A 14,729-nucleotide genomic window follows, 5' to 3' on the forward strand; every position below is an offset into this window, starting at 1 on the left:
CTGACACTGTCTGTAGGTCACTGTGCACAATCCTGCTAAGTTCCCGTTGAGGGCTTATAAATAGCTTTGACATGGAGATAGTTTTTGATATTTGTTAGTGGTTACTTTTAGTTAATTAAATTGCATTAAAGGGATTATTCGGGCCTATGGTTAGTTTTTCTTATGGGGCTAAGAATTTGCAGGTAGTTGATATCTGCCTGTTGTGCTTACCTATGAGATCTGCCAGCACAGGCAGTGACTCTCCTGCTTCATTTCACCTCGTGTCAACAGTCCAGCACCTTCTCCCCGCGGTGAGGCAGTGGTGAGCTGGCAGTCAATCAGCCTTACATCTGCAGAGACTCCCCATCAACAGAGCAGAGTGGAAGAGAAGATATTGCTCTGTTAACCTGACGTCTTTGAAAGCATGAGAATCACTGTTAGGAGCAGTCCGTGACCACGCTGATTTGGCAGACATGGTCGCCAAATAGAACATGCAGGTAGTTAGCACCTACATGAATGTACATTTTTAGTCCCAAAAGAAAAAATATCCAAAGTCCCGGATAACCCTTTTTTAAGTTTGTGTGTAGTATCCCTTATTTCATTCATTTTCAGACCCAATGATACACATTTTGATTCAAGTTTCAGATTTTTCTCTTTGGGAGGGAGTCTTCTATTAATATTGGTTGGATGTCAGGTCTTTTTCTATCAAGGGTGCTGCTGTCATCATTAGCTCAAATATCAGCACGATGCTTATTTTCTTTCATATGCTTCCCTCCTTATCTGTAATTTTTATAGTGTTTTCTCTTTAATCTGAGATTCTTTTCTCCCCTGTCTATTCTATGAAAATCTGGGCACAACCCTCCTCCCTACTGCCATCGTGAACACTGAACAGAGAGCCTTCAGAGCCAAGCAGAAGTTCTGATGGAGTTGTAACATTTTTGCAGATCCGTAGCAGTAATAATGGTTGAACACTTTTTAAATGAAGACCATTTAGAAAAGTAGTTAGCTTTGCATTTTATAGGCAAGTAAGCCAAAAAAAATTCTGTGCCCGGTATAATTCTGTGTTCTGTATAGATTTGATAGGCTTCAGTGACTATAAGCCCCACTGATTGGTTATCGTCACCTTCACATAGTTGAATGGTCTTGTTTTAGTCCCCAGAAAGAAACAATTTATATTGCTGACTGGTCAAGGTGAATAATAATTCCACTTGCTGCAGCTTACCCGACTACAGAAGAAAGGAATAAAGCTGCCACTATGATCCCCAGTTTACGGTGCTGTTTTTTAAATTCTTGTATAAGCCCAGTAGAACAGGTTTACTGGTTACTTTACTTCACAAACTTTCAACACGTGCCTAAAAGTAGAGATGCAAGATAAAATTAGGAGACTTGTTCATTCCCCAAATCCCAAGTCATTTTAGGCTTAAATAACAGCCCTTTGAACTTGTACTCTGAAATGGAAGGTTAATGCATTTCAACTCCTTTGTTTTATCAGAGAACGATGAAATCTTTCCAGCACACATGGAACAAATTTCCTTGAATGTTTTTTCTGAACTTGAAAAATCCCTAATATTAGTGTTTCAGTTCTAGATTCTAGGGCAGTGCCTCCTGCCTAAAAACATAAAGCAAATGTTTCCAAACCAATGACATCCCTTTGGTAAGTACATGGCAGGTTGTCAGCGCTTTCCAGTGGTGATTACATGCACGCAGCAGCGATACTGTCAGCTTTAGCCATTTGCATAGAGTGGAGTTGTACAGGCTGCAGATCTTCGCTATTGATGCACAGCTTATCAATTCTCAAGAAATATTTAAAAATTGAGGCTGAGGGTTCAAACCTGATGCTTTCCAGATGTCACTAGCACATTCACATTTATTGAAAGAGGATCTCCACCTAAAATATGTTCATCCAGGACAGGTTCATTCTGCATTCCTATATGTAAATGCAGCATTAATGGTGAATGCTAGAAATGTCAGATCACAAGGGCAAAGGAGTAATAGGATTGTATTCCAGGGTTGCATTAAATGGGATCTTTCTTTCCCTGATTTTTCCACCATTTGTAAACTTGTATGGGCAGGGTTATTATTATTTATTTATATAGCACCATTGATGCCATGGTGCTGTATATGAGAAGGGGTAACATACAAATTACAGATATCACTTACATTAAAAATACTAAGAATGACAGACTGATACAGAGGAGAGAGGACCCTGTCCTTTCGGGCTTACATGCTACAGGATGGTGGGGAAGGAGACAGTAGGTTGATGGGTTGCAGCAGTTCCGGTGTTGGTTAAGGCGGTAGCTCCAGTAGTGGTGAGGAGGCAGCGGGGATCATTGCAGGCTGTAGGCTTTCTTGAAGAGGTGGGTTTTCAGGTTCCGTCTGAAGGTTCCTACCTAATATATCTCACAAACCGTTTCACTTGTCTGAACCACAGACCACTGTCTCTTTTTTTTTTTTTTTTTTCTTATGTTAATAACTGTTACCCCAAAAGTATGCTATATGAAGTATTATTAAAGTACATGGCAGTTTATTAATATTAGTTATGTCAGCACCTATAAAAGATGTGTAGTATACTCACCCAGGTACGGTCCGATGGATATTGCAGATCCGAGTCCGGCGCCTCCCATCTTCTTGTGACGCCGTCCTCCTGCTTGCTTCCTTGCTCCCGGCATCACGCTCATGTGCAGGCGTACTTCTCTGCCCTGTTGAGGGCAGAGCAAAGTACTGCCATGCGCAGGCGCTGGACCTCTTTGACCTTTCCCGGCACCTGTGCACTACAGTACTTTGCTCTGCCCTCAACAGGGTAGAGAAGTACACCTGCGCAGGAGCGCGATGCCGGGAGCGAGGAAGCAAGCAGGAGGGTGGCGTCGCAAGAACATGGGAGGCGCCGCACCCGGACCTGCGACACCCATCAGACCAGACCGCATTGGACCATTCCCCAGGTGAGTATAATAAAACTTATTTTTCTCATCTTTCAGGTCGGACCGGGGGCAGATATACAGCATTATAGAATTCTGTAGATAAGCCCCGAAATGCAGTGGCCGCATCTTATAGTGGCCAAAACAGATGACAGGTTCCCTTTAAGGCAGTGTTCCCCAACTCCAGTCCTCAAGAGCCACCAACGGTTCATGTTTTCAGGATTTCCTTAGTATGGACCAGGTGATAATTGCAGTACCTGCACAGGCAATAATTCCATCACCTGGGCCATACCAATGAAATCCTGAAAACACGACCTGTTGGTGGCTCTTGAGGACTGGAGTTGGGGAACATTGCTTTAAGGAATAGCTGTGATCTGTGACTACAGTATAGCTAGCCTCTGTACAGGGAGTCTGAGACACACCCCCTGCCGCATCATTGGATGAGGCTGCTGAAGCTCTGGTCATGCTGCAGCTCTGCTTCCTCTGATTGGCAGCTGTGTATAAATACACGTCTATCAGTTGATCGCTGGGTTCTCCATAGAGGGGAAGATGATTTTCATTCTGCATCTGTTCTCGGTTCATTTGAACTGTCTGTCTTCTGTGCTTCTGTGAAGATGTTGATCTTACCTCTCTGTATAGTGAATTTTATATGCACAGTTTTAATATCTTCAAAATAATTGATCTTGGCATTTGGCAAGGCAGTTAATTTACTTTATCAGCTCTCAGTGCTGCATTTTGGTGACATGGGCCTGTCTGTCTCCTCCTGTGTGCACTGATTGTGTATTCATGGTGTGTGGGCAAGATAAGAAAAATAGGTTATTTATTTACTACATTTTGTCAACCGTGTGATGGATTGAACCCACTCGATTTGACTTGTTACATTAGGCAACGCAGCACGTGGAACCAAGTGGGGAGAGGAAAAACGTGAGGAAAGGGATTGGCAAGTTGTTATCGCAGAGACACAGATGGGTCACCCAGTACATAGCTCCAGATAGCTGCTTAATATTCACATGCAGAGTCCTGTCTGCTCACCAGACTCTTCCTTACACCTGAATAAGAGGATTGTTAGTGACAGGAGCTGTGGTTCTGCCGCTATACCCAGCAGAACACAGACCCGCCAGTGTGCTGCGAGCTGTCATCCTGACTCTTCATAAAATATAGTCTCGTTTACTGCTTACTCTGTCTCATCACTGCCCTGCTAGAGACTGGAACTGCCAATCGGCTGCCCGCAATAAATATCAGCGGTCGCTTGCTTTCTTGTCTAGAAAATAGTATTTCTGCCAGTTGTCATTTACTAGCTTTCCTCCTGCTTTATGGATCCTGTCATTGGTGTTATTTTGGTATAAAATGTAACTTTGAACCATAGTTATTTTACCTTCTGAAATTTTAGGACTAAAAGAAGACCTTTCACCAGTTTGATCATGCTAAGGTGGCCACATCATTTAATAGTGGCTGCAGAGTGGAGTGAAAAGTAGTTTTTATTTTTCAGTTTCTCTTTTCGATTATGGAGATATTAACATAGCTCGTGAAGTTTCATTTATAATTTAAGCCCATAGGGGTGTTACCAGAGATTTTTCCCCGGGGTAGTGTACTACTCCTCTTCCCTGTATGTATTGTTAAGCCCCCGTTACACACTGCGATATCGCTAGCAATATCGCTGTAAAGTCACCGTTTTTGTGACGTAGCAGCGATATTGCTAGCGATATCGCTACATGTGATACTTGCCTCCGACCGGCTCCCCCGCTGATTATCGCTGGTCGCGCGAGAAGGTCCTGGACCATTTCTCGTCCGGCGCTTCCTGTAGCGCCGCCTAGCGACGCGGCGGGAGGACGTCAGGATCGCCGCGTCTGACAGGTAAGTAGCAACCCCCGACCCCAGCGATGTAGCTGGTGAGATCTGCCTGTGTGGCAGCTCATTAGCGACCACTTAGCGATGCACCAGCGATCCATATCGTTGTTGGGATCGCTGATGCATCGCTAAGTGTAACGGTACCCTTACTGCCTGCTTATGATTGGTCAGCAAGGGTGGAAGTAGAGCAGAGATTGCATACACCTTTTATCCCATGGCAGTCAGTGTGGGGGGAGGGGCAGTACAGCAGATCTATGTCTCATTTCAAACAGGTGTTCAGCTCTCTTCTCTGTGCACTCAGCTCTGCTATACTCCTCTCACACTGTCATGAGCTGAAAAGTCTTATAGTAATCTTTGCTTTCACCTAAACGCAGTCAGCGTGGAGATAACTGAGTGCAGCAAAGCTGACAGCACTTTGAGAGGAGTGCTGCAGATGTGTTTCTAATGAGACAAAGCTCTTCTGTACTGCCTCTCCCAACACCATGAACTGCCATAAAATGAAAGCCCCACTTGTAATTACACAGTTCAGCAGTGAGACCAGTGAGGGGAGCTGACTGTCGCACAGGAGAAAGGCTGTTCTAAACTAATGCAAGGGCAAGTGTTTGTTGTTTTTTTTTTTTTGTTTTTTTTTGCCCTGTTTGTTGCTGCTTGCTTATGATTGGTCAATGTAATACAAGGGAATAAGTACACCTCCCAGTGAAAAAATCTCTGCTAACATTCCCCTTGGACTTAACATAAATTCTCCTCAACGGAGAGGAGAGATTAAAAAAATAAATAAAAACTGTCTTACTCGGCTTTGCAGCCTCTATTCCATGATGTTGCCAGTCTAGGTGAAAGATCTTCTTTAACTAAACCGTGATATGTTGCTGCAGAATTAGGCCGATGATGGACAGTTTCACATGAGCGTAATAAAAGCACGTTTCTTGCAGCTATATCACACCTGTAAGTCCCAGCAGAGAGTGGGTCTAATAACCCAAAGAGATGCTTTTGTGAAACTAACCTAACTGCTCGGAAGTCGGGAGACAATTGCTTCCTCTGTACAAGCAGGAGGGTGTATCCACAAGCCACATTTTTTAGCTTCTGCATCAAAATCAATGTGTGGACATGTATGTAGCTATGCTTGCTGTCAAAATTACCGGAAGCTACAAAATCTGGTTTCCTACGCAGCCAGTAAATGGTATTTGTTTGTTTCCTATGAATTTAGTCCTAATTTAAGGTACGGTCACACTTGGCGATGTACCAGCGATATGACGCGGTCAGGATCGCTGGTACATCGCTAAGTGGTCGCTAGTGAGCTGCCACACAGGCAGATCTCACCAGCGACATCGCTGGGGACGGGGGTCGCTACTTACCTGTCAGACGAGGCGATCCTGACGTCCTCCCGCCCGGCTCCACACTCGTCGCTCCACAGGAAGCGCTGCAGGAAGCTGACGACGAGAAACAGTTCTGAACGTTCTCGCGCGATCAGCGATAACCAGCGGGGGAGCGGGTCGTAGGTAAGTATCAGACACAGCGATGTCGCTAGCAATATCGCTATAACGTCACAAAAAACAAGAGCATGTTCTGTAATGCTCGAATAAGCGGCTTTTGTTTCATATTATGAGATGAACTTTTTGTCATGTCTCTGATTACAAAATAATTATTGTAACAATATCACTTTTTTATAGGAACATTGACACAGTTTATCCTGGTATTGTATGGTACAGCCTCTGATCTGCCAAGCATTTCCAACCAATTGGATGGTGGTGGGTGTAGAACTGTTGCTTCAGGCCAGTCCTGTGTTGGTAGGTATTCCAATGACTTTTATGAGATTGCTATATAGATATACACATGGTGTATAGTGATGAGCAAACGTGCTTAGATATCGTGTTATCTGATCATGCTCTGGTGTATCTCGTTATCAGAGTAAATCGGGTGTGCTCGAGTAATATGTTCAAGTTTGTTAGGCCATGTGCACAAGTAGTTTCACAGCGTTTTTCAGTTTACCATTAAAAACAATGGTACTGTACAACGCACCTAAATCTGCTGCGGACCCGCAGAGCTTGAAACGCTGCAGATCCGCTGCAGAATCCGCACAGTGTGCGCAAAGCCTTAGACAGCCACAAAACATGCGGGAATTGCCAAACAGCTGAGAAACATGTAGCCGTGTGGAATTAAACATATTACTCACAGGGCTGTGGAGTTGGAGTCTGTGTCCATTTTGGTGGAGTCGGTATAATATGGACAGACTCCGACTCCTAAAATTTATAATATTGGGTTCAGTGTAGGATGTGATATAAATTGTTTCATAATAATTTTGGAAAGTTATGACATGTCCTATAAATGTCTGTTCTGTTCCTGATCTAAGGATCTCTGCTTTTAGTTGAGATGAATCTGTGCTGCACTTTATCTACATGCTCCATAGTGAGGCAGTGCTGTGGAGTGTGAGTCAGAAGTCAGGGAAATTGAGTAGCCACAGTCTGAGTAAGTGGCTTGGCTTACAAACTCCACAGACCTGATTTCTTGAGCATGACCAAGATACTCGGATAACATTCGAGCATGCTCAGATAACACGATATCCAAGCACGTTCGCTCATCAGTAATAGTGCATATTCAGATAGAGATCAAAATTGAGTATAAGATTTGAGCAGGTTCTTCCTTGAATAAGATGTTTATATTATTTATTAGCAAAACCCTTTGATATTTTTCTGCTGTCTTGACATTTTGATTAAGGTCACACCATGTTCAGCCTTTAGGTGAACTGATTTAAATAGTTGGAGGACATCCATGTTTATGCCTGTAGAGGTGTATATCTCGGTCCTGTAGTTGAATCTAAGCTAAGTAAGGCAGAGTACTAATTTCTACAGGACTACACCAGGGAGTGTCCTTTACTTTACTGATAATCAACACTATATTGTAAGGATTCCCCTTAACGTGATGAGCACTTCCGATCGTTTCTTCATCGCTATGTGCCTTCTACATAGCCAATTTTTTTGGCATAATCCAGCAGAAATGTTGAGCTGTGTATGTGTTGCTAACTATTTACTCTAAAATTTCTATCACCGAAGTTCATTACTTTCTTACACATGCCTTCAAATGGTGCATTTCCATAGATAACAACTAGCACTAGAGGCAGAAAAACACTTATTAGAAGTCCCACCAGATGAAAGGAAGAATGGGTTTTACTCCCCTTTATTTCTGACAAAGAAATAGGACAGGATGATCAATTTAAGGACATTAAACATATACCTGAACATTCCTATATTCAAAGTGGAATCCATAAAATCAGCCGATGCTATATGGCAATCCTGGATCTAAAGGACACCTACTACCATTTACAAATACAAGTAAAATATTCCAGGTTCCTCAGGGTGGCCTTTAACAGTAAAAGTGATGGTCAGGCATTTTCAATACAGAGCACTACCCTTTGGACTACCAGTAGCCCCCCAAAGTCTCAACTCACCTTTGTGAGAGAGACCAATTTGATATCAGATTTGGACGACTTTCTGATAGTATACAGCTCGATTCGTCACTCTCAGAGACAGGCAAAGGAAGTGTGCAACACCCTAATACGCTTTGGATGGTGTTTTTAAATCTGGAAAAATCAAAAATAGAGCCATTGAAAGCACAGATTTTCCTAGGTCTCGTAATAGACTCCGATCTTCAAGAGTGCCGTCTCCCAAGGGAAAAAATGGAGAAGATGGTTAACCTAGTCTCGATAGTGATAGAAAATCCCATCATGTCCCTCAGGAGAGCGATGTCCCTGCTAGGTTCCCTTACCTTCTGTATTCTGGTGGTCAGATGGGCTCAATTCCACACAAGAGAGTTGCAGTGGACCGTTCTAGAAAATGAAGTAGGTTTACAAGGGCAGCTAGGAGGCAAATTAATACTTTCCCAAGTGGTTATCCACTCTCCCTTGACAGTTAAGGATAGGGTCATTTCCAAGGGGGTACTCTGAGTATGCAACATTTCTAGAGTGTTTACCACAGATGCCAGCCCCAGAAGTTGTGGGGGCTCATCTGGACTACCATCTAATCCAGGGGACATGGTCAGAGGAAGACAAAATAGCCTCCTCAAATGTCAGAACTTTTAGCAGTAGAGTTTGCACTAAACAGGCTACTGCTTCTCCTACAGGGTCACGTGAGGGTGCTCTCGGACAACCAGGTCACAATAGCTTACATAAATCACCAGGGAGGCACTCGCTCCAGGTCCCTGATGTCAATAGCGAGGCAAATATTTATACTGGTAAAAGAACAGTTCCTTTCATTGTCAAACCTGCATATCAGAGAGAAAGAGAATTACAAGGCAGATTTCTTGAGCTGCAAACAGATGCGACAAAGAGAGTGATCACTAAAGAGATTGGTGTTCAACTAGACTGTAGGCATGTGGGGTCTTCCAGAAACAGATCTTTTTGCAACCAATTAAAACAGGAAAGTAAAGAAATTCTGTTCCCTGAATCCAAAGGAGAGCCCTCAGGTGGTAGATGCCGTCCTGATAAATTGGAACTTCCGTCTAGCGTATGCATTTTCCTCCAGTATGTCTGATTCTATTAATTCTAAAGATGATCGGGAAGGACTGGGTGAGGATTATTCTTCTAGCCTCCTTCTGGCAAAAGAGACCTTGTCCATCACAGACCCATGTGGTGCTTTCAGAAGATCCGGTTTAGTTTCTACATTACTCAGTAGTAGAAAAAGTTACAACTAGATTATATGGTAGGACCTGGAGAAAAAAATCCTGTCCTCTACAGGGGCTACCTTGGCAGGAAGGTACCAATTAATACTGTGTTAGAGTGCCTTCAGAAGGGACTAGAACAAAGCCTTTCCATCAGCACCCTTAAAGGGGTTGTCTGGGCTTTTCACATAATCTCAGTACATGTCTGTGTATGTGTGAGCACTGTGTCTCTAATGACACAAATACTGATGGGAGCAGCCTGTCCCAGAATACAGGATGATTTTCCCTCCTCACTAGTTTCACTTTCCATAGATCACTGTTCAGCGTGTGTCTGGGGGAGGAGCAGCTGCTCTCTTCACTGAGGCTGCTAGAGGGGGAGTATTTGATACTCTGTGATGAGGGCTTCTTCATGTGGTCGGGGAGGGCCTGTAGCTATGGAGGGTGGGGTTGTTGCTATAGAGGGCATGTTTGGAGTAGAGTAGGAGGTTACGACTAGTTCTCATTTCAATGCCATAACACACCCACCCTTGGACGTTCTGTTCAGAATATCTAGAAATCCGTGCAAACTAGTGAAAGAAAGTAAATTACTTATTGTCATAATTCTGCAGCCCAGATATGTACTGAGATTATGTGAAAAGCCCGGACAACCCCTTTAAAGTTCAAATTTCATCCCTAGGGCCGCAGCATAGTTATGACCTAGCAGGTAACAAGTGGGTCTCTAGATTCATAAAAGCATGTACTAGGTCCAGACCTGTCTCTACATCAAGAGTAACTCCTTGGGATTTAAATTTGGTTCTGACATCATTAACAGAATCACCCTTCGAACCTTCAAATTCCGTTTCAGCAAAAATAATCTATCTGAAAATAATCCTGTTGGGAGCCTTGACGTCGGCTGGTAAGGTGAGTTTACATCCAGTCCTTATCGACAGATCCTTCCTTTACCCAGGTTCTGGAAGATAAGGTAATTTTGAAACCAGACTCTGCTTATCTCCCCAAGATAGTTTCTAAATCCCATAGGTCACAAGAGATGGTTTTACCATCCTTTGGTTCTGATACTAAAAATCATAAGGGGGAAAGGTTACATACTTTTTAGATGTCAGAAGGTGTATATTTAAATATTTGACAGTCAGAGAGCCTTGAATAAAACCTAGGGCTCTTTTGTCTCCTTTCAGGGACCTAGAAAGGGATGAAAAGTATGAAAAGATACTTTTAGCAATGTGGCTCATAGAAGCCATTTAGATATACCAGTGGCGGTAACCTATTGCACGCGTGCCGGAGGGGGTACACAGAGCCCTCCCAGGGGCACCCGCGCCATCTCCTCAGGACTAGAAGGGGGAGCGGGAAGCAGCGGGTCACAGGAGGCAGGAGTCTGCAGCTGTAACTGTGCCCGCTGCTAAAGAGAAATGAATATTCACTGCACTGGCAGTGAATATTAATTTCTTTTAGGGTATGTGCACACTTTGCGGTTTCTGCTGCGTTTCCGCAGCGTTTTTGGCTCTGCAGAAACGCAGCAGATTCTGCTGCGTTGTACAGTACCTTTATTTCCTATGGAAATAAAAAAAAGCTGTGCACATGCTGCGTTTTTTTCCGCGCGGTTTTGCTGCGGTTTTCAAAACGCAGCATGTCAATTGTTTGGTGCAGAAACGCTGCAGTTTTACACCTCATCCATTGAGGTGCAAAACCGCAGAAAAACCACAGCACTTTGTCCTGCGGATTTCCTGCGGTTTTCTCTACAAAATCTGCAGAGACAAAAAACTGTGTGCACATACCCTCATAGCGCACACAGTTTCAGCCACAGCCACCGGCATCCAGCAGCTTCTGGGCTAGTAGCAAGGGTGCCCGATCATTAAGATAATGAATATTCACCACTCCACTCCCATAGGCTGGAGAAAGATGAGTATTCATTCCCTTAATGAGCGGGGACACGTGATCGCCCGGCAGCTGCTGGCATCAGAACAGGATACTGCGAGGGCACGCAGGGAAGGTACATAGGAAGTTTTTTATTTTTTTTAATGCTTTTCTTATGGGGGCCATACATGCAAGGAATGAGGAGCTATGCATACAAGCATGGGGATAAGGAGCCATGCATACCAGGACAGGGATGGGGAGCCATGCAGACAAGGATGGGGGTGAGGAGCCATGCAGACAAGGATGGGGGTGAGGAGCCATGCAGACAAGGATGGGGGTGAGGAGCCATGCAGACAAGGATGGGGGTGAGGAGCCATGCAGACAAGGATGGGGGTGAGGAGCCATGCAGACAAGGATGGGGGTGAGGAGCCATGCAGACAAGGATGGGGGTGAGGAGCCATGCAGACAAGGATGGGGGTGAGGAGCCATGCAGACAAGGATGGGGGTGAGGAGCCATGCAGACAAGGATGGGGGTGAGGAGCCATGCAGACAAGGATGGGGGTGAGGAGCCATGCAGACAAGGATGGGGGTGAGGAGCCATGCAGACAAGGATGGGGGTGAGGAGCCATGCAGACAAGGATGGGGGTGAGGAGCCATGCAGACAAGGATGGGGGTGAGGAGCCATGCAGACAAGGATGGGGGTGAGGAGCCATGCAGACAAGGATGGGGGTGAGGAGCCATGCAGACAAGGATGGGGATATACCCGGCTTATACTTGAGTCAATAAGTTTGCCCAGTTTTTCGTGTAAAAATTAGGTGTCTCAGTTTATACTTGGGTTGGCTTATAAACAAGTATATACAGTATTTTTTTATGTGAGGCCATTATACTGTATGGAGCACTATGTGAGCACATTACACAGTATGAAACATTGTGGGGCCATTATACAGTATGGAGCATCGTGTGGGGCCATTGTACAGTATGGAGCACTGTGTGGGGCCATTGTACAGTATGGAGCATCGTGTGGGGCCATTGTACAGTATGGAGCATCGTGTGGGGCCATTGTACAGTATGGAGCATCGTGTGGGGCCATTGTACAGTATGGAGCATCGTGTGGGTCCATTGTACAGTATGGAACACTATGTGGGGCCATTTTATAGTATGGAGTATCGTGTAGGGCCATTATACTGCATGGAGCACTGTGGGGCCCATTACACTTTTATTCAGGACTATGTGGGGGCAATTACACTGTATGGAGGACTATGTGGAGCCATTATACTTTATAGAGATCTAAGTGGAGCCATTACACTGTATGGAGGGCTGTGTGGGGATTACAGTTGGAGAATCATACCATTCTTTGTTGGGGGAACTGAGGAAGGGGGGTACAGTAGGGTCATCATTCTCTGCGTGTGCAGGAATTAACTGTGGGGGTATAATACTGTGTTTGGGAGCATTTTTTTTTGCATCATACTTTATCTGTTTTATTCAAGGTTTTTTTTTTTTTATCCTTTGCTATTACATATTTAATTTAGGCCATTGTGCCATATGCTTTTTACTGCTGTTACAAAATATATTATTCCACTATAATTCCAAAAGTTAATTTTTTTTATTTGATAAGAAAAAACTTCCTCAATTGTAGACTTTTTTTTTTAACAAATATCAAGGTTGGCCTGCAACCTTCTGCAAGCTTTTAACGTTGACCCTCTGTGTATTTGTTTGATATCCCTGCCTTAAAGGGTTACAATTGCAAAGAGGCTGTAAAAACAAACAACTTTGCAATTTTACTTTTGATTAAAGATCCTCACCATTCTCAAGAACAGACCTTCACTACAATTGGTGGCTAGTATGTTAGGCTTGGAGTGCAGCGCTTACAAGCTCTTTGATATTGACTCTATAGTGTGCTAATGTATGAATGGTCTTTCTAATCTAAAACCTCAGTATTCAGGGTACTTTGCGAAAAATAAGTGGGTTTTGAATTAGTTTGGATACTCGGTCTCTAAAAGGTTCGTCATCACTGAGGTAGACTATGTAGAAGGAGGTAGGGCTGTTCCGGAAGGTCTGAAGGCCCACTCCACAAGAGTGATGGCAGCATCCTGGGCAGAGAGGTTGGAGGTCTCCATCGAACAGATCTGTAAGACGACAATGTCTACCTTTTATAAGCGCTATAGACTGGATCTGTCTTCCCCTTCTGAACTCACATTTGGGAGAAGGGTTCTACAGGCGGTGGTTCTTCCCTAAAATAATCTCTGTAATTCTCTCGTTGTGCTGTCATGGGTGACAGAAAAATGCGAAGTAACATGTGTTTTTTCAGAATCCATGACAACACCCTTATAGTCCCTTCCCTTACTAAGCTATTTTCGCTTCTCTGGTTGGTGGATCTCACTTGATGGGTGATGGTACAGAGATTTTATCTATAATGTGTAAATTAACTATTGAAGGGCCTCTCATGCACTGTAATCCAACTGATGCAGGGAGAGTTGCTGCCCCTTTTTATCTTTAAGGTTTCTTGTCCTTGACGGGCGGATCATCTTTTTTGTGGTGCTGTCTTGGGTTCTGAAAAAAACACGTTACCAATAAGTAATAACTTCAGATTTTCATAAAATTTCAGATATCATAAAACACAAAACATATCAAGCTAAATTTACCTCTAATATAAAGTACAATTTGTCACAAAAAAAACTCTCAAAATCAATGGGATATGTGGAAGCGTTCCTGACTTATTGCCACATAAAATGACACGTTGCGTTTGAAAAATGGGGATCTGTCATTAATGGCAAAATGGACTCTAAAGGGTTAAGATCATTAGATACAGTCTGCTGACATGTAATGTAGAGTCCTTCATGAGCAAAGGGTTAACAATGATGTTGGAGGGACTCTGCTGCTCTGACACTTGGTGATTAAGGCTTCTAGCAGGTCTGTGTATACTTAACCAGGAGTATGTAATTTGCAGCAAATGTCACCAGGTTGTATGAAATCAAACCTCTTGTGTGTTCTAGAACGTTTCATAGAAATTATTCCTCTAACCTATGTATCCTCTTTCAAAGTGTATTACACATCTGCATGAAAGCATATTACAGCCATTTCTCAAGAGAAAATGTGTAATAGATTATTTCCAACTGAAGGGCTTTCACATCACCGTTGAGGACCTGTCCTCTCTGTGCTAATGAGATGCATCAGGCTAATTAAGGTGTAAATGAGGGCTCTATTTTCACTAATTAAACAGTTTTCTGTAGAATGGGTCTGGTAAAGTGACTATTCACCACATGTTGGTATACAGATTAATGTTGTGTTTGGCAAGGATTTCCTTGTTTGTGGGTATGCATGTAAGTCTCCATAAGCCCTGATTCCACTTATTGCCTCCTAAGAACCCCTGTATCTTTCCTCATTGCATTCTGCCCAATGTTTGCTGGTAAGAATCAGCCTTGCACTCTCGAGTGGACTGTACTAAATCCTTCGCTAAGTGCCGCTGTGGAAATATCCAGAATGCTTTTA

At 43.6% G+C, this 14,729-nt stretch overlaps 1 protein-coding gene across 7 annotated transcripts in view; it reads left to right on the forward strand.

Moving 5' to 3' along the window:
• The window catches only part of FURIN (furin, paired basic amino acid cleaving enzyme), a 334,609-nt gene that overhangs the window by 253,794 nt on the left and 66,086 nt on the right, over positions 1 to 14,729 (forward strand). For all 7 annotated transcript variants that reach the window (XR_012230939.1, XM_073568621.1, XM_073568624.1 and 4 more), the window contains one exon: positions 6,410 to 6,526. Coding sequence is in view for 6 of the 7 variants with exons in the window: in XM_073568621.1 (XP_073424722.1) it covers positions 6,410 to 6,526 (117 nt within the window). In the remaining variant the exon portion in view is untranslated. The remainder of the gene's footprint in view (positions 1 to 6,409; positions 6,527 to 14,729) is intronic.

The sequence above is a fragment of the Dendrobates tinctorius genome, unplaced genomic scaffold (genome assembly GCF_039654945.1).
Source record: "Dendrobates tinctorius isolate UK_male_01 unplaced genomic scaffold, ASM3965494v1 ptg000022l, whole genome shotgun sequence".
NCBI classification, from domain to species: Eukaryota; Metazoa; Chordata; class Amphibia; order Anura; family Dendrobatidae; genus Dendrobates; species Dendrobates tinctorius.